The sequence below is a fragment of the Capricornis sumatraensis genome, chromosome 2, assembly GCF_032405125.1.
Source record: "Capricornis sumatraensis isolate serow.1 chromosome 2, serow.2, whole genome shotgun sequence".
Classification (NCBI taxonomy): domain Eukaryota; kingdom Metazoa; phylum Chordata; class Mammalia; order Artiodactyla; family Bovidae; genus Capricornis; species Capricornis sumatraensis.
This window is the reverse complement of record NC_091070.1, coordinates 49,032,348-49,051,259: the sequence shown is the minus strand read 5'-3', so window position 1 is coordinate 49,051,259 and position 18,912 is coordinate 49,032,348. Positions and strand designations below refer to the sequence as shown.

Here is an 18,912-nt window from a genome sequence, read left to right as displayed (position 1 = left end):
ATGTCCAGGGTACACCTGGACAGTGTCCCCCTTCGATGAACACAACTGATGCCTGTTCTCTCTTTCCAAGGAATGTGACTAATTTGACTGTGGGGCCTGCTCTAGGTTGTGGTCTCAGGAAATCCGATCTTGGGAAGACTCCCTTCCTTCATGGCTGGCCTTCCATAAGGCTGATGCTGATATAGGCAGTGATGGTCTCAAGGCCCACCAGTAGAGCATAGCTTCCCACTGGGGGCTTTGGCTCTTGATCTTAAGCTTGTGGGTCACTTCTGGCCGAAAAAATAAAATCTGTACTTCAACGTCCTGGTTGAAGTTTAGTCATTTTGGCTGCTGCCCTTTAATCTTTCTCTAGCATGACTACATCCAAGAAGTACAAAAGCTCTGGTTATTAGGAAATACTTATTTTCATGTCCTTGGAACAACAGGTCTCTACAATTATGTTCCAAAATTTTACTTGCTTTTACTGTTATTTAAAATATATTACCCAGGAGTAAGTTTATAGTTTTTCAGCAATATCAATTATCAAATTTTTTATTTTAAAAAATTAATTTTAATAGATTGGTTTTATGTTCTCCAAATTTATTGATGTCTATTTTTATATTCTTTTCTTTAAAAATGTTGTTCAGTGTTTGCTTTGTTTTGTTAAGAACTTCAAAATATCCCCTAGAATTCTCTACAGATTTCCTATAGCTGCTTATTTATAGCTTTTTAATTTAATTTGGATGTTGTTCAGACCATTAGACATTATAATATGTTCTTTCTTATTTCAGGATTATTGTTATTATTATTAATATTGTCTTAATACTTGTGAATTCTAAGGTATCAAGAATTGACAACACCTCTTCTTGCAGACTTTAGAACAAGTTTTAAAGTTATATATTTGTACATCTAATACATAATATCTACTTAGCCATTTTAATAGTTCATCTGGTAGTGTTAACATTAAGAACTGTGGAGGCCAATAATGCATTTGTTTCTATCATATATAAAATGTATTTCCACATAAATATATTTCAAAAATTTGACTTTTGTTTATTTTACTTACATGGACTATAGCTCTAATAAACAGTTTTGATGGTATTATTTTCTTTTAATAAAAATTATATTGTTTAAGTGCCTCAGGAATTATTTACTAATAAAGGATTTCAGATAAAAGGTATATATTTAATCATATAAATAGGAGCATTGCTTTTATTGTTTCATGGAAGTCCTATTACTTGGCCTGCACACTGAGAGCTGTTATCTACTTAGTAATCTTGCATTTTTTTCCCCCGGCACAACTGAAAGGTCATTTCTTTATACTAGTACTGAATTTTATTGACACACAAAGTACCTTTTATGATCTTATTTGTCATAAGGATTAGGCAGGCTCTGAAAGTGTGACTCAATCGTGTTTTTTACTGTAAAATCAGAACTTCTTCTGTTTTATTTTGAAACAGATTTGAAGCCAATTTAGATGACTACTTATTATGTAATATGCTTCTTGCTATTAATGATAGAAAATTTGAACCCATTAATTTAAAATTTCCAAACTGATTTTTACTGTAAATGAATAATTTTTCAAAAGCTCTGAAAATGGCCTCTTAGTAGGTGGATTTGGCGTTAATGCTCGTCTTTGTTTCCTTATTTGTCTCTAGGAGGTTTTGTCATTTCATTCTCTATTCTACCCAGTTTTTAAAAAATTTTAAAATTTTGCCCAGAAACAACTTTACATTTTTAACTTAAGTTCCTTTTTCATTTATGTATATTTGCTCTACCTTGGCTATAGTTAAAAAAAATATGAGAAATTGTATTCTTGGTATAAGGTAGGAGTACCGCTTTGTGTTCTTCCACAGGACTGTATCTTATAATATCAGATTCATTTTCTTCAAGTTTAAATTCTTAAAGTTCTATCACCTATAACTTTATTTTAAAAAATGGTTTAAATAAAACACCTTAGGCAGTTAGTACAAAAACGTGTTCATTATAGGCAGTTGGTCAAATTTTAATTTTGTGCTAACAAGTTTTATTTTGAGCCTAATCCCACCTTACTGTCAGGTTATTCTGACTGTTTTATTCACCTGATCAGAAATTACCATTGCATGCATGTGTGCTTTTGGTTACCATTGAATAAAACATGAGATTGGCTCAGGTTATGTCCATTGCTATTTTGAGACCCTCAGTTACCCTGTTTGTAAAATGTGAGTGCTGATTGTTCCAGAGTTCTGAGATTCTGTTGTTCAATATTGGTTATTCTTAAATTCTGTTATTTGTTCTTATGATGAGATGAATTTAGAATGCTACTATGTATCCTTATCCCCATTAGCAGAAATAGGGACTCTTTGACCTGGAGAAAATTAAATGTTCATGTTATTCCTTAGCACTTTTAACTCCTTCATGTACTCTTATAAAAGTAGTTCTCTTACACTTCTATTAAAGAAGGTAATTAGGTCAGTTTTTCCCAAGTTCTGTACTGTAGAACTAATGTCCATAATTTATTAAGTTGGGGGAAAAGTTTCCATGGTCAAATAAATTTAAGCAATGCAAGTTAAAGTTAAACTGATTCTTTGACATGGAATTTTTCATGCTGTATGTGGGCTTATGAATGTCTAAAGTGAAAAAATGAACTGAAAGTGTTAGTTGCTCATTCGTGTCTGATGAACTGTAGCCTTCCAGGCTCCTCTATCCATGGAATTCTCCAGTAGTACCAGAGTGGGTTGCCAATTCCTCCTCCAGGGGATCTTCTCAACCCAGGGATTGAACCCAGGTCTCCTGCGCTGTGGGCAGATTCTTTACTGTCTGAGCTACCAGGGAAGCCCCCTAAGAGAATATTTATTTGACCTTAGAATTTTTTTCTTTGAATAATTATGAACTTCTTAATCTCCTTGGAATAGTATGTGGAATACTGATCTGGAGTCCTTCAGATTTTATGAACTGGTAAATAAAAAGCAGCTGTGTAGGGTGTTGCCCAAGATGGGTTTCTAGACATTTCACTTAGGTTATGAATAATTTGTAAGATAGAGTTTGTAAATAGATGCTAGCAATGTACATTTTCATATTTTTAGAAATTATATCAGAAAAATGGTAACCTCCTTATTATGTTTGTAAAGTCTGTTAACTGCATAACAGAGATAGACCAGTTAATAGTTTGTTCTGCCTCTGATTACAACAGTAAGGGATTTTTTTTTTGTTTGAGAGTATGGTTACTTTACATGATTTAACACTAAGAAGCTTAAGAATCTTTCATTTATTTCTGGTTTCTTTCTGTAACTCTTTATGCTTAGCTTATCAGTCTACCCACTCACCTACTTTTCTTGAGACTTATTTTCAGCCTTTTATTATCTGTTAAGGAGTTTCCTATGTAGTAAAGTTTTACTTCCTATTTAAACAGACTCAGGAGGTCTTCTTTGACAGTAAAATTAGATGATTTGAAACCCAGCTTCATTTTAAACCCTCTCAGACCCTTAAAGGTACAGTGTGGTATAGTGAGCACAGGCTCTGCAGTTGGTTGCCTAGTTTGGAGTTCCTACCCTGCTGTTTATCAGAACATGTGTGACTTTGGGTAGGTTGCAGATTCCTGTGCCTCATTCCCCATTTGTAAAATACATATAAACAACTACCTGTTCATAAACTGTAGAGGGAATTAAGTGAGTTAATATATGTATATGGTATTTAGAAAGTGATTGGCACATAGGAAGCAGCACTATGTAAGTGTAAATTTATCTTCTTATTCATACTACTTTTCATGATTTCATATCTGCCTGCATTTTATTCAGATAGAATTATCCTAATCTTCAGCCTGCTTTTCATTCTAACTTCTCATACCATTTTCACAAATCATTTATGTTAAGTGTACCTAACCCAGTAAATATTTCTTAAGAGCCAGTCATCTGAATTATGTATTAGTTATAACATTAGATTTTTAGTGTCTAAAGCTCAATAAACTTGTATTTTTTAAGGAATGGTTATGAATGCTCCTAGGTTCACCTGTCTTAGTTTCCTCTAAATTTTACTGCCACACTGTATAGTTCATTTCATATTTTCAGCCTACCCCTCTGGTTTTGAGATCCTTGTAGAGCCTCACTCTAATCACTTTGGTACTTACCCACCTGGAAGAGCTTACCTTCCTCTACAAACATGGAGAAGCTATTATGCTTCTCTTTTTCTATATCATTTATTGAAGTGTAGGAACATACTGTTTTTAATCCTCCACACTGAAAAATATCTTTATCCTTACTTCTCTATAGTGTTGAGAAAGTAGTACAGCTTTGAAATAAGGCAGTTCTGGGTTTAAATCCTAGTTGGGTATCTTACTCGCTCTGTAGCCTTGTGAAAATTACTTCACTTTATCTTCCTTATTTGTGAAATTTATGTAACAGTCTTTACAGGGTGGCTATAAGAAATAGAGATAATCTGTAGACATTATTAAATTATTTAAATAATTAAAATTATTTGGCACTATCATGACTAAAAGTAATCATTCAATAAATGCATGTTGTTTGGTGCCATTGTTGCTCTACTGCTGCTGCTGCTATTACCACTTCTAGTTACTGCTGTTCCTGCTGCTGCTCCAGCTGTTACTGCAGTTAATACTGTTGTTACAGCTACTACTTTCAGGAGACTGGGAACTGCGTATCAGTGAAATCTCATCTTTGAGAGTTTCAGTAGCAGTCTGTCTGTACTGCAGTTATTTGTAATTTGGGTTGATAGTTCACAGATCTTGGAGTATATTCCTCCAAACTGCTGGATGGATGGCATTTATTGCAGTGTTCACTTGTACTTTATATAATTCTCAAATTTTAGAATTTGATTGTACTTCTAAATTTTCCTGTCTAAAGACTATGAAACAACAAACACCCTTGTTGAAAACTAGTATGTAATTTCTGTTTAAAAGGACAACTTTTTTTTTTTGAGCTTATAGATGCTCTTTCTTAAAGGAAACATTTTATTAATTTTTGCCAGGCATTCATTTTGAATCATCTTGGTTACTTACCTAGTATTACTAAGTTTATGAAAATGTGTAACTGTGCTAGCTATCAATAGTAAAGGGGCTCCTTTTGTAGATCTTTGAAATACTTTTTTAAACCTACTTTTCTCAGATGTGACATTGTAACTCAGTCATGGAATTGCCCTTTTCTATGTGTTAATCTCCTATCGTATTTTTCCCTTTCTTCATCTTCTTCTGTATATCTACCAAGATAGATTAATTATAACATAGATTGGAAGTAAAATTTTAAATTTTGCAACATTTGTTTTCTTGACAAAAAGTTGAGAATAGGATTTTCTCTTTAGCAGTTTTCAGAGCATAAGAATCCATAGTAAGGCCATAATAAATCAAGCTTGGAATACTTGGCTATTTAGCCAAAGTGTGTGTTTATTGACTGAATCAAATGTCCTAAAAGCCACAATTTGAAGTGACTATCAAAGTTGTTTTAGTTCTCTCAATGACTTCCAGTTTTGTTCTAAACAGAGTATAATGTAAAGGCACTGACCAGAGTCAAACTATCAGAGTTCAAAACCCAGCTGTCTCACTTCATGTTCAAGTTACATAATTCATGTTCAAGTTCAAGCTCTCTCGCTTCATATTCAAGTTCAGTTTATTCATCATGTAAATAATCTGTACATGATTGTTTTGAAGATTTGAAAGAGGTAAAATGTGTTTTATAGATTAAAATGTTTTATATTTGATTAAATTCCCCTAATATAAAGAGTACTAGGAAAAAATGAAAACATAAAGCTGCCTTTCCTTGAAGCTGTGAATTTCTCTCTTGTATTTCTGGCTACTAAACTTTATATTTAATATCAGTGGTAACTACATGGCTCTTTCATAGTATAATATAGATATTATTATTCACATATTCATTGACACCAAACATTGATTCCTGGCCTTCAGTGTGCAAGACTCTTTGTCAAGTGCTGGAATTTGAAACATGAAAAAGATACAGTTTGTGCCACCAGAATAACTGCAGGCTGGGCAATCGGAAATGAAGACACTGAATCCACATCTTCACAGGGCCACACAGTAAACTGATTTCATAGTTAAACCCTTAACACATGTATATATAACATTATATGATTTTTGTGAAATGCTGAACCAGAAGAGAATCTGGACTTGTTCCAAAGAGAAATATCATTTTATTATACTGTTGTCAGATAAACCAGTGTCATTAACTTTCATAAATGCAAACAAATAGTACTTTTAGAAGCAGAATGGCACCCTTTTAAAAATGTTTTATTTTTGAAAATAATAGATCTGTTTAAAAATGTTTACTTCTGCTAACTTTATTCCCATTGAATTTATAAAGAGTCATTCCATTATTTTCCTGTGAAGTTCTGAACTTACTTGGAGGAATTATTGACTGATCATAATCCAAGTTACTAGGCGTTTTTTAAATGTTCAAAATTGTCAGTGTTGTACTTCATATATTTGGTTTAGCAGGGGAAAAAAAACTGATTTCATCTATGAGATACCCAGAATTTATTTTGGGCTTTTTTCTTTCTCTAAACTTTTGAAATATAACTGGGATTGGAGATAATAAAGGGTCATGCCCTTAGATTATTTTATCCTACCATGGATGTTATTATCTCATTACTATCTCAAATCAGATCTTTAGTAACTGTAAAGTTAGGTTTCCTTTTCAAAGTGAATACAATATGCTTGCCCCTGGTATAAATTGCAAGTTAATAAGTAGAAGCTGTATATCAAAACACAGTGGTTTCTGGCATTTCAGACTTCTGCCTGTGATAGCTGTTAATCAGGAAATGATGGGAGACCCATTGAAAAGGAAAGATAAATGAGATTTGGTGTTGTCCTTCATTTAGGGCAAACTCTGCCGACTTCTATCAGCGTTTCTGTGTTTACTACCATTTTTTCAGTTTTTCTGGTTCTGAGGATAGTTTGTATATGCATTACAAGTATTCAGGGCCTAATTCAATATTGCCATAAAATTTTTTTTAAATGAAGTAAAATTATAGCCCCAATAGGTATTAGAATCTGCCTCCACTGATGGTCTTATTTTTTGCTTCATGTTATTACATATAAGTATTTTGTTTCTCTTAATTCTTTGTCTTTACCTGGTTCTTTCCTCTGTCTACCTAAAATGATTTTTTACTCTTATCTTCCCTGGTGACCACATCATACCCATGTGTTCAGAAAAGGGTAGATAATTTCATACTAGAGTAAATTGATGAATGAGCAATGAAAATGAATACCTAATATATTTTGTTTGAGGATGGGGGAAGTATGGCAGAAGAATCTCAAAACACAGAAGCTATTTAGGTAAAAAGCTTGAAGAGCCTGTGTTGCACACTCAAATTCTAGACAGTAAGATTGATTCCTGACCTCAACCCATGGTTGTAATAATAGCTGACATTGAGTACATACACTATGTCTTTCACATTTATTTGTTTAATTCTCACAAACTAGTGAGATATACATTGTTCTTGTCCCAATTTTATGAGTGAGACAGCTGAGATACAGGTTAAGTCAGTTGCCAAAGTCACATAGCTGTTAAGAACCTCAATTTAAATTATGGTCATCTGTCTTGAGAGACTAAACTGAAAAGTACTATAGTCTATTGCTTCCCTGATTGTGCTTGTGGTTCCAAATGTACTTTCCTGCCTTGTTTACTCTCCATGAGTATATGGATGGGCTTGAGCTTCAAAGTGAAGGCCCTTTGTTTCCCCAGAAGGGTAGGCAACAACTGGTGTAGTTGTAACATTGGGATCAGAATCTAAATCTAGCTTCCCAGTCTTAGAGTAGTATTTCTATGATACATGGACAGTAGGACATTTCAGCAAACAAATTAGGCATAAATTAGACTCTTTAGTAAGACTGGATTCTTTGGTAGCTCAAACAGTAAAGAATCTGCCAGCAATGCCAGAGACCCAGGTTCAATCCCTGGGTCAGGAAGATCCCCTTGAGAAGAGAGTGACAACCCACTCCAGTATTCTTGCCTGATCATGCCTGAGTGAGCAAGCATTAGAAATGCTAGTGACTTTAAACTATTTGTAGTTGTGCTGTGCTGTGCTTAGTCACTCAGTCATGCCTGACTCTTTGAGACCCCATGGAATGCAGCCCGCTAGGCTCCTCTGTCCATGGGGATTCTCCAGGCAAAAGTACTGGAGTGGGTTGCCATTCCCTTCTCCTTGGGATCTTGCCAACCCAGGGATCAAACCCAGGTCTCCCACATTGCAGGCAGATTCTTTACCTACAGCCACCAGGGAAGCCCAATTGAGATGCTGTGTGACTTCCCAATTTCTGTGGCTTTTTCATTGACAACTTTATGTGTCTAACCATTATCTTTTTTTGAGTCAAAAACTGCAACCCATGTTTTCATTAAAAAAAAAAAAAAGCCACTTTGTTGTTCCTTTGTCAGTCATTAAATGTCTCTTATCTGAGCTCCCTGACGAGCTTATCCTCTTCTGATACTGCCTTTTTCTTTTTCTGATGCACAAATCTGATCATACTTTCTTATTAACCTTAGAATAAAGTTCTTAGCACACTACTGTGACACTCAAGACCTTTCCTAAAGTAGTCCTTGCTATCTCTTCAGTTGCGTCATTGGCTACTCTTTCTTGTTCCCTACCTTCTAGTCATGAGATCACTCAGTATTGTATCATCATCATCTTGTCTTATATTCCTTTGTTTTTGCTCTGCCTTGACTTGCCTTTCCCTGCTTCGCTAGCCTCAGCTCCTGCTGCAAAACCACGTTCACTGTAGTATCTTCACTGCTTTCTTGAATCTTTCCCCTTCATAATGTCTCAGTCCTTTGTCTAGCCCTTTGAACACTTCACAGTTCTGTAAACATTCACTTCAGCGCATTTCCTTGACAGCTTTGGATTGGAACTCTTAGCACAGTACCTGATGTATGTGCGACCTGGTAAATGTTTAGATCATCCTTTCCACACATCTGTTAACACCTCTTAGAATGAACTATCAGAGTGGTGCACTGGATGTTTTATTTGTGTGATGGTTAGTGTGAATACATAAGTGGAAGGTCTTGAGAACTGGTTGACTTTACTACTGGCTTGTTGTAAACCTCCTTTCAGCTTTTTTAGTTTGCTTATAAATATTTTTAAAGATTACATTTTAAATATCAGTAATAAAATTTTTGACTTTTAAACAGTGTTAGAAGATAAGAATGTGGTCTGACAGAGATGAATACAAGCACTTCCCCCCTTATAACACTTCCCTTTACTTCATGGTATGTTTATAGTGAATGAAATCTCAAATGAACACAGTGATGTAATTTACCTATAACTTTGGATTGGTCATGTCATCTGCAGGAAAATTGCAAGTAGAGACATTTATTTCATTTTGAACTTTAAGGGGAAAACAGGTTTACATAGCAAAGAAAAATCATTTACATTCTTGATCTCTAGTGGTAGTTATTGAAATTCATGATGACCAGTCTGTCCTTCTATTCCCTTAACATTGGAATCTTAAATAGTGTTTGTTTTGAATGCTATGCAAAATTTATTTAAAAATATTGCAGAATTCACAGGTGAAAAGTATAATTATCTAATGGCAGGTCATTAGCTCAGAACTTTGAGCTTAGCAAATTTCACTGTCTTCTACCAAGCAATTGAATATCTCAAATGATGACTATTTCAGCAGGCATCTTTAAGTAAGATTAAAGGTAAGAACAATTTTTTCTTTTCAGAATGTTAGTGATGTATTAGTAGTTGTTTAAAAATTTGTTGATCTCAAGTATGCTTTTGTAGTTACAAGATTGTGGTGTACATTTTAATGATGAATTTCATAATTCAGAGAAATTTTATGTAGTGTGCTTTTTCTAATTTTTTAGATTTGTTTTTCTAATATTTTCACTGGTTATTACAATTCTGTCCCTTAAGCAGAATACCAATATGGTTAAAGCCACAAAACAAGATTGGGAACATAAGCCTCTTATTGCTAGTTGTTTCAATAATTTATTTTATCCTCATCTACCAGTTTCTTAGCCAGTAAAATGAAGAGTAATAAAAACCTGTCACCAACCTCTTCTGCAGAGATATTAAGAAAATTCAGTTTCCCCAGTTGAAATACCGACAATAATAGTAACACATGCTTAATAGCTTTCATTTTAATTGCTGCATAAAATCAGTTTATTAGAATAGCTATATATGAAAATGATTAGCATGGTAATGTTTCTTTTGCAAGAATTTGAGATCAGTCTTTGGTAACATTTCCAGTAATAAGCTGAAAAGGAGAATTCCTTTATGAAATATTTTTAAACTTTTATAACCAATAGTTATAATAACTTAATAACAGTTTTTCAAACTGAGTTTAAAATTATTAAATATTTAGAAATAAAAAATCAATTAATATCTACTTTTAGTTTCTTCCAACAGAAACCAAAATTTTTTATGTTTTCTTACAACTTCAACTTGTTATTCTTAAAACAATTATTTTCCTTATATATTATTAAAGCAATGATGTTGTACTGTACACTTGATATTATTTCACCTGTATGAATACTCTTGTTCACAATTAAATACCCGAGAGAATTACAAAACCTTTAACCTGGAAATGATAGACATTTATGTATTTTGTCACTTTTTGGTGCAAATTTTATTCATTTAGATTTTTTTTAGCAGAATTAGTTGAAAATTACTGTAAATACTGCCATATAGTACTTCAACTAAAAGGACTTGTCCTATTTTAAATTATTTACATCTTCATGTAATAACTAAAATGTGCTTAAGAAATTTTGCATAGTTATTAATATCTAGAAAAATAGCATCTATAAACCTAGTTTTTTTAATGTGCCCTTGGAGAATGGACAAGGAGGGGTGTTAGCCAACTCCATATTTCATTAAATAACTATGTCTTTAGCTTTTAGGATGGTTGATAATGTCTGTCCTACTAGATGTCTTCATTTTTGTCCATGAAATTTAAGTCAGTATAGTTGTTGCTTATGTTGAATATGTTAATCCTTAAGTATAGTTTAAGCCTTTATTAAGTTATGAATCACTTAACTATTAATAGCATTTCTGATCAGGTGGACATTCTACATATTCAGATTAAAATTGTTAAATATATCACCAAATATTTATTTATCAGCAATTTTAAACAGATCCCTTGGAAAAGCTAGTTTTTAATGTTAAATTGATATTAAAAAAAGATTTTATAGATGACATGTGCCTTTATTAATATTGTAATGTTATAGTTAGTATTTTTTAGAAATAAAAGTTTACAAATTTATGTTTAATATTTGAGCTATGCTTATGAATTTTTAAGAGAATACATCCTTCAAAATTCTAAATTATTTCTGTAATTTTACCACCTCTAAAGTAAGTAAGTTGTAACATATATTGAAATGACATTACTATTTTGAACTTTATAATAGATAAAATATTTATTTTCTCTCACTTTTTGAGTCCTTTAGTAGTAAATACTGATGCATGTTATATATATTAGACATATAAACTTGCTTTCATTTTTTAAAGAGTAATGTCCTTTTGTCACATAGCTAATGTGTTATGTCTTTTTTTGAATTTGTACTTAACATGGAGAACATTTCTTAAGTGCTCTTGTTTTTAGAGAAGGAAATATTTATCTGTATTCATTTATTTAGGACATATATTGAAACTACTATTTATTCTTGTGCATTTATTTTTCCCTTAAAGTATTTATTATAGAGGTAATTTACTGTTATAGTAAAAATGTACATTAATATGGATCTATATTTAAATTATTTTAAGCATGCAAAAAAATCTGTTTCTTGTTTCTATATTGGTTAAACGTAATATTAAATACTCAATACTTATTTTGTTTTCAAGATTAAAAAATGAAGCTCCCACAAAGGATCAAGTATCTGTATCTGAGGTAAATTATGTTGCATTTCCTACCTCTTAAAGATTTATACAATTGAAAGTATTGCTGGTGTGATTTATAAAACTTCAATTCAGCGTGTGTACATCCCTAGGAATTATTGTCATGTTATCACAAAGAAAAATAAATTGAGATTTTTGTTTTCATTAATATAAAAAATATCTAACTCAGTAAAATTATAAAGTGGTTTATTTTGACAAAGACATTATTACCTTTCACATGCTTGTTATTTATTTCAATTAGTAAGCAGTAGAGATAATTTTATGAATTCAAAATTATGAAATCATTAAAATATCACATATTTAACAGACTGGAAAATTAATCTTTTTAGGAAATTCTATTTTCTGAGACTCAAGAAGATTTAAATAATTTTTAATATAGAAGTATTTTGTATACATTTTAGCTATCTTAAACAGGCGATGTGAATATACACTCAGAGTTATCATATAAACTTTTTACTGGGCAGTCTGGGCTTCTCTGGTGGCTCAGTCGTAAAGAATCCACCTGCACTGCATGAGACATAGGTTCACCTCTGGGTTGGGACAATTCCCTGTCAAGGAAACGGCAACCCATGCCGGTACTCTTGCCTGGGAAATGCCATGAACAGAAGAGACTGGCTGGGCTACAGTTCATGGGGTCAAAAGAATGGGACATGACTTAACAACTAAACAACAACAAAACTGGGCAGTCTAATGTATGAGTGTAGAAATAATTTTGCTTTTGTAGTTGCTTTCTTGATGTCAATTCTTAAAATATTGCATAATATAGCTTGTCTCTTTCTGAGTAAAAGTGAAGCAAGGTAGGTTCAGCATTTATTTTTTGAGTAGCATTTCTATGTTGTAGAGTAAATAAGTGAAACCTAGGCAGTACCAGCCTTCTCCCATGTGGCTGTCTTTTACAGAAAGCTTTCTTTTGTTTGACAGATTTTTAGCTACAAATAAATGTCTTTACTGGATATATGATTTCTTGGTTACTGGTTTATTTTGGTGTTTGTGTTTTTGAGGAATTGATACATTTTATCTATTATGAATTTATATGTATACAAATGTTTGTAGTAGTCCCTTATTATTTTGATGCCTGTGGGGTCTGCAATGATAATCTCTTTTATTCTTGATGTCGATGTTTTGTGTGCTCTTGTTTCTAATGTTATCATATATTTTACTTTTAATCAGGTTACAAAGACAGAATACAGTGTTACTATTTTTGTTTTAAATAGTCTTTTTTAAAACAATTAAATGCTTAAACAATTTTTGTATTCACCTTTATTCTTACCATTTCTAGTTCTTGCTCTTTCTTTATGTAGTTACTGGTTTCTGTCCGGTATCACCTTCCATTTGCCTAAACAACTTCATTTGAAATATCTCATGTTGCAGATCTACTGGTAATTATTTATTCCATGCTTTTTTCCTTCAAAAAGATCTTTTGTTTTTCATTTTTAAAAATAAATTTTGGTGAGTATAGAATTCTGGATTTACTGTTTTCTTTCAGCAGTTTACAGACATCATTTCTTGTCTCTTGGCTTGCATATTTTCTGATGAGATGTCTTACTATAGTTTTTGTCTTTGTTTCTACATGGGTACGTAAGTATGATTTTCTTTGGTTACCCTCAAGGTTTTGTCTTTGTCTTTAGTTCTTATCAGTTTGAACATGATGTGTCTTAAGTCTGGTTTGTTCATTTGTTTGTTTATATGTTTATCTATTTATCTATTTATTTTTGACATTCATCCTGATTGGTATTCTCTGCCCTGTCCTGTATCTTCTACTTCTGGGGTTTCAGTTTCACACATGTTATACAATTTGATGTTAATTCCTGTTCTTAAATGCTCTGTTCTAGTCTCCCCACCTCACCTGTCCCCATACTCTGTTTTTTTTTTTTTTCTTTTTAGTGTTTCAGTTTGGGTAATTTTTATCTATTGACCTGTTTACTGATTCATTTTTTTAAATTGTGTAAGGTCTATTGATGAACCCATCAAAAAATTTTTGCGTTTCATTTCTGTCATTATGGTTTGCTTGGGTTATTTTCCCTAGCATTTGCATTGGTTATTAGAGTTTCTGATCTTTTCATAAAGTTTCCATCTGATCATGTGTATTTCCTCCTTTTTCTACCAAAGCATATAACATAGTAATCATAATAATTTAAAATTTTCTTTCTAGTAGTTTTAATAGCTGGGTTATATCTAAGTATTTTTCTGCTGATTGTTTTGTCTTCTGACATTACAGTTTTTTTCCCCTTGCATTTTCTGTGAATGTGTGGTTGAAAGCAAGGCATTATGTGTTGGACTAAGATAAATAGTATCTGAAAATGGGCATGCTTTTTCTCATCTTAGGCCATTAGTGTGAGATTTGGGCCAGCTAGTAGTGAGTTGGGAGAAGGCAGTGACACCCCACTCCAGTACTGTTGCCTGGAAAATCCTATGGACGGAGGAGCCTGGTAGGCTGCAGTCCATGGGGTCTTGAAGAGTCGGACGTGACTGAGCGACTTCACTTTCACTTTTCACTTTCATGCATTGGAGAAGGAAATGGCAACCCACTCCAGTGTTCTTGCCTGGAGAATCCCAGGGACAGGGGAGCCTGGTGGGCTGCCGTCTATGGGGTCGCACAGAGTCGGACACGACTGAAGCGACTTAGCAGCAGTAGCAGCAGTAGTGAGTTGACTTGGGTTTATTTTTATCTCTACAGCTACCCTTCATATACTGCCAAGTTCAATTCCTATAGTATTTCCTTGTGCTTAATGTGGAAGGTATGTTACTGGAGGGTTTTTTTTCTCAGTATCCTTGCTCCACACTCAGCTTTAGTCTTTGTTTTGTGAGATTGAGCCATGGAGATTTTCTTTCTCTCTCTTTGCACTCTTGCCTTTCTTCCAACAGTACTGCTGTTGCTTATTATTTGATGTTTGCTCTCCTAGTGGGCTTCCCTGGTGACTCAGATGGTAATGAATCTGTCTGCAATGCAGGAGATGTGGGTTCAGTCTCTGGGTTGGGAAGATCCCCTGGAGAAGGGAATGGCAACCCACTCCAGTATTCTTGCTTGAATTCCACGGACAGAAGAGCCTGGCAGGCTACAGTCCATGGGGTTGCAAAGAGTCAGACATGACTGAGAGGCTAACACTTTCACTTTCTTTTCATCCTAGTGGTGGGTGGTAGGGGTTGGTGTGATGTTGTCTGTTGTTCTGAGGTTTTCAAGCTGGCTCTGTAGAATAGAAATGTTTTCTTCTGTCACCCAGCCACAGTTGGCCCCTATGCCCTGGGGATAGCAGGGTTTGCCTCTCTTTTTTCCAAATATGTTAAGGCATGGACGTAAAGAAAACCTATGAATTCATAATTTCTAACATCATCCATGGACTCTTTCCTAATGTATTCATAGTTGAATAAACTCATCAGACTCTTAACTTTCCTTTGATTGCCCAGTTGCATCTGTGTCAAGTAAAACCAACCTTTTCATACATCAACCAACTTCCTGAAGATTTTTTTTTTTCATTAAAAGCAAAAAAGCTTACGCTAAAAATTTAGCAGGCCGTAAGCAGAGTTAAAGGAAGCCATATTACATGGAAGGCTGCATAGAACAGTTTTGGTGTGGGTACTTCTTTCAAGCATATATGTGCTGTGGATAGTCCCTTAATAGACCCAGGCATTTAACTACACATGTAGTATGGTGGATAGCTTGAATCAGTCTTCAAGGTTTTGATCTGATACACTGAAGTGGAATCAGTGTTATACCTCAATAATATTTTCCTGTTGTCATATTTTTGTTTGTATAGTTTTACATTTCCTCCATCAAAATTAATTCCTTTCATAGTATATAGCCTGTATATGGGAATTCATATTATATAGTGGTTTTCTAAAACAGCCTCTGTTCTGCTACTCTGTATACATTGCAACATTTTACTGCTTTCATATCCTCACTATATGTATACCATAACCCTGTAGTCTTAGAGTTAGTTTAGTTTCATTATAACTAAGTAAAGGCTAAGAGAGAGTAGTTAGGTACAGATGCCTTTCCCTTTACCTGCTTCCTTCCTTGGCTATTAGGGAACACTTGATAGCAAGTTCTAGGAATTTGTATTGACAGCAAAGATTAATAAAATTATTTCCCTGTCCCCAAGGTGGTCAGAATCTAGTAGGACAATTAGACATGAAAAAATTATAATCCAATATTTTAAGCATATCAACTTAAAATCATATCAGCTTTCGTGTGGTAGGTTCACACGAAAAAGTATTTCTCTCTTTAAAAAAAATTTTTTTTTTCAATTCAAACATACACATAAAAATAGGGGTTCCCTGTTATTTCATTAATGAAATGACAAATTAACTCTAGTCTGTTCCTTTAAGGCTGCTTGGGGATATCCATAAAGAATTTCTAAGGTCTTTGTTATTCTTTTGTGTTATGTTTTGGTTTTCTTTTTCTTGGCTTTTTAAGTTTTTCAGACATGAGAGTTTCAGACTTTGTAAAATTACATTTTATCTTTATCAAATTAAAAGTTAAAAATTTGTGTGGATAGTTTATCATAAAAGTAGTGACTCATCTTCACTCTTTTCCATTCAGGTCTTTAGAGACAGCCATTTTCAACTCTTTCAGCTATTTAATCTCTTATTTATTATATTATTATTTATTAATATAACTATATTTTGATTTGTCTTTTTTTGAACTATGACTGATTGTTAATAGTAGTTAAGGATTTACTTCTCTAGACCACCATCCCTACTTTCCTCTTTCCTCCTAACCCCAGCATCCCAGCCAGGGCCAGAATTAGAGTGAGGCAAATAAGCCTCACCTCTGGCAAAAAATTTAAGGGGGCTTCAAAAAAATTCAATAATCAGATAAACATTTTCATTTATATTTTTAAGAATAAAAATTAATGCAGAGTAATCCATGATGAGCATAATTTCAAAGCTGTAATTAAAGACAGCATCCAGCCCTGCCCTTCTGTGACCCTGAGAGTCATGAACATAGGTAATATAAATACAAGGTCTCACTTCTCTTTTTTTTTTATGGTCCTTGATCAGTCATGAGGGAAGGTGACACATTTTCATTGCTTGTAACTTCACATGTTACTGCTAAGTAAAAGGGAAAGTTATTATTAATTATAAATCTATGTGATTTTTTTACAACATTATTAAGAGCACTAAGGTAAGTAATACCGATGTTAGTTATTAATATATTTGACTTTTCATAAATAAGATTGATGTGATGAAATGTTCTTACCAGGAAGCTTTATACTTTCTTCACTGAAAACAGTGAAATTTATTGTTACTCACTTGTTTATATAAAAAAAAATTTTTCACTACTTTTTTCACCACATTGGTCTAGAAATCTGATATATAGTTTTCTGTTGTTTGTAGTAATTGATTCTTGTATTTTTCAAACAAACATTTATGTAGACCTGTTTGTTAAATATCATAACTTAAATATAACATCTAAAAACTCAAGTGGTCCATTGTTTAGAAGAAGTGAAATGCATGCAAATGTAAAGGTTAATCAGAATTATAGGGGAGAGTAACAGGTTTGGCATAAAAAAAATTTCAGCTACTTAAAATGAAATCTAATGTTGACACTATTAAAGTAGAATTACTGTGAAATTTAGAGTTAAATAAAGAATTTTTTTAATTGTGAAAAAGACAAGAAAATGAAATGTTAGAAATTTCAGAAGCTAGTAATATAAAGCATGTGCAATAAAATAAGAAAATGCCATTGAATTAAAATTATAATTCATTGCAGCCACCTATTTCTAATAAAATGATTTTAATAGAGCATAGGCCCATCCAAGAACAAAATGCAAATTTTAAAGTATGTCTTTCACCTGGTGGGCACAGATTTTCTAAAGCTGAGTCTTTTAAAAGTAGTCTAGTGGTGAGTTAATTAATTGTGATTGGATTATTTATTCCAGAGAATCCTTGTTTTTAGTTTTTTTCCTGTGCGTTCTTTTTGCAAAAAAGCAATGAAATTAAATATTTGTAACTCAAACAAATGATTTCAAAGGTTTGAAAAATTTAAACAGAATTTGTGATAATGAAAATTTCATATTTCATCATGATGCTTTTCTAAATGGACATGTTTTTTAATGTGTATCAAACTGATAGTTTAATAGGTGATGCTTTATAGAATGTGATAAAATATATGAGTGACTTTACATATGTATGTTTTGTATAAAAAATAATTTCTCTCAAAGGATCACAAGAAATTATTGGAAATTCAGATCCTGAAATACTCTAAATTCAGTTGAACTAAATATTAAAATCATATAGCTAATCATTCTGTGTTTCACTTTTGTAGTAAAGTTCAAAACATTTATAGTGTTACTACGAAATCATGTTGTCTGAAATACTATGGAGAATGAAAGAACCAAAACAGTTCTTTTTACTTTTTTATTATAAACCAGGTATAGTACATCATGAGTGAATGTTTCTGATTACTAGGTATATTTACATTAAGAATGATATCATTGCAAGAGAAGAAAGTTTCAACTTAATTAAAATAAAACAAGTTGGATAATTATACCTCAATAAAGCTATTATTAAAAACAAACTAGACATGATCTAGATTATCACATTTTGATAAGGTAGAAAGGGATATTTATATTAAAAAATTGTCATGGCCAGGATATGATAATGGAGTAGATATGGCAGATGTATACAAGTTTATATAAGCCAATATTTCTCTCCCTAAATAATTATGCCAAATTTGTGCCTTCCTCAGCTCATAATCATAATTTAATATAAAAAATTACACATCTGTAAATTCAAATATGATTATCTTTTTTTTTTAGTATTGTACAAAGGATATATATTTTAGGAGTGGAGTAATATAGGAAGCAGATGAAATATTCTTGTCAATTCTGAAAACAATATTAAAATCACATACAGATCCCTGATAGGCATCAAGATTAAACTCAAGCAAGATACTTGATACTTTATACACAAATTATAGACATTTATCAGATATGAAAAGAAATAGTTTCAAATGTCAAAATTCTTTATGTTGAGATCAAAAACATCTTGGTAAAAATACATTACAGATTTTTACAAAAATTATCTATATGGGATGATATTTTGAACAAAGTGGCAAAAGTTTAATAAAGTTTTACAGTTAGAAAACATGAC

At 32.6% G+C, this 18,912-nt stretch overlaps 1 protein-coding gene across 2 annotated transcripts in view; it reads left to right on the top strand.

The window, feature by feature from the left end:
- The window catches only part of ZNF280D (zinc finger protein 280D), a 124,635-nt gene that overhangs the window by 89,696 nt on the left and 16,027 nt on the right, over positions 1–18,912 (top strand). For both annotated transcript variants that reach the window (XM_068963949.1, XM_068963950.1), the window contains one exon: positions 11,764–11,809. In XM_068963949.1, the coding sequence (XP_068820050.1) occupies positions 11,764–11,809 (46 nt within the window). The remainder of the gene's footprint in view (positions 1–11,763; positions 11,810–18,912) is intronic.